Here is a 2,109-nt window from a genome sequence, read left to right on the forward strand (position 1 = left end):
GGGACTTGATCCCTGGACTCCAGGATCACTCCCTGGGCTGAAGGCAGGTGCCAAACCACTGAGCAACCCAGGGATCCCTAAAAAGACTTTCACCCTATTACTTGCTTGTATAACTGAAAATGAGTTCACATCTGGCTAGTTGAAGTCATAACAGAACTAAGTCCTCTATTCTGTTTGTTGCTATTACACAATGCATGAATATGTGCTCAATCTTGAAAGGCAGCATTAATCAGAATAGTAATTACCCTGAGAAAGCTATAAAAACAAGAGTTCATTTTTTTTTAATCAAGAAATAGCACAACTCTCAGACATTTTGAAGTCTACCTCAACAATATCAGCAATGAAGATACTTTGTATTTTCCTGATCTTTGTTCTCACTGTGTCTTGTGGTCCATCAGGTAATATTTGCTATTATGAAAAAGGAGGGAAGAGCAAAATGTTTTTTATAAGTGCATTACTCTGGAAAAAAAATCAAACAATTAAATTGTTGTTAGGAGACTCCACATGAACTTATAATGCAATTCATTCTATTTTGCATGAAAGAAGAAATGAGTGGAACTGATAGTTGAGAAGATAAAGGGAAAAAAAATGCCCAGGATGTAGAATTAAATGCTGTTTATTTTGTTTAAAGAGACTATGATTTCTTACATACCCACTGTCTTCTCTAAGTGTAATTTAATGAGCTGAATTTATAGTTGTCTATATTAAGCTTTCTACAGCTAGTCCAGTAATTTGTGGGGGAAAAGGGGTGTTGGAGGTGAATGGTTATTTAGAAAACAAAGCAGGTAGATTGTTTTTCCACATTTTTTTCCTCTTTACTCTTAAAGAAGCATGCACAGATTAGAGATTTAATGATATTTTATTTTTTAAAAAGCTAGTGGCATAGGAAATATTGTTGGATAAAAAGTATATTGTCACAACTCGTAGGGGATAAAATGTGAACTTTTTTATATAGTTGCCTGAACATGATTTTAGAAACAAAGTGGCTTAACTGTATACTTCAAACAATCTTATATGCTTATCTGACTATTATCTATCCACTTATCTATGCAAGGGGATTAAATCTGGATTTATGATTATAGATACTTTCTCCTAGTTTCACAGAAAAAAACAAAAGAAGATGCAGGGAGAAAAAGAGAATGTTACCTTGTTCGTGGAGCTTGCAAGTCTTCATGCAACTCTTGGGAATACATATATAATTACTGCAGTACTGAACCATGCTGTGTTGTACGGGAATACCAAAAGCCAGTCTCTAAATCTATCAATTTTACAGGTGATATACTGTAAATTATAAGTTCTTCTATACTACATAACACTAAATTGTAACATTAGTATTAATAAAAATGAACTTTTTATTTTTTATCAATCTATTTTCAAGTGAGTTTCTTCTTCCCTCCTGGATTACACAACTATATCAATGTAGCTAGTGAGGTTAATGTTGGGTTAGTACAAGAGATGTAAAGAAGAGTAGTAACTTATTTTCTAAATTGGCAAGAGTTCTCCTCTACCCACATCATAAGCACCTTTCATTTTTAATATTTCCATTTACCTCTGGTTGTTTATTTGCCCTGTGCCTAGTTATTTTCAGATAATCTTTTAGGCATCAGTCATAAATCATGGCTTATACTATCTATCCCTAATTTCAGCAAAATGTGCTTGAGTCTTGGGGCACAAAGTCATGAAGACCTTAATCACATAATAATACAGTATTGGTAGTGTATTAATGATTAAGAACAATCAAATAGGGTAACTGGTTGATGGGCATTAAGGAGGGCACATGATGAGATAAGCACTGGATGTTATACTATACATTGGCAAATTGAATTAAAACTTAAAAAAAGAACAGTCAACAAAATTCAACAGGGAGTAAAATTTGATGATAATAAAAGCAAGTTAAAAACATTTTTAAAGGACTTTTTCTTATTATAAAGTATTTAAAACTTGGAAGGATGCAAAAAAGTCCAAAAAAAAAAAAAAACCAAAAAGAGCCAATTCTAACTTTAGAGCTAACTTTTTATCATAATTATCATATTAATCAAACTAATTTTATCATAATTAATTCTGAACATAGGCAACTAATCCAAAGGTCTTCTTTCTAGGTCCTTAAAA

At 32.3% G+C, this 2,109-nt stretch overlaps 1 protein-coding gene across 1 annotated transcript; it reads left to right on the top strand.

Annotated features, from left to right (window-relative positions):
• Positions 1–340: 340 nt before the first annotated feature.
• On the top strand, positions 341–1,287 carry DEFB113 (defensin beta 113). Its single transcript, XM_072831633.1, has 2 exons — positions 341–398; positions 1,097–1,287. Exons 1-2 carry the CDS (start codon positions 341–343, stop codon positions 1,285–1,287), a joined length of 249 nt encoding a protein of 82 aa, XP_072687734.1.
• Positions 1,288–2,109: the final 822 nt, after the last annotated feature.

Source organism: Canis lupus, chromosome 7 (assembly GCF_048164855.1).
Source record: "Canis lupus baileyi chromosome 7, mCanLup2.hap1, whole genome shotgun sequence".
Taxonomy (NCBI): Eukaryota; Metazoa; Chordata; class Mammalia; order Carnivora; family Canidae; genus Canis; species Canis lupus.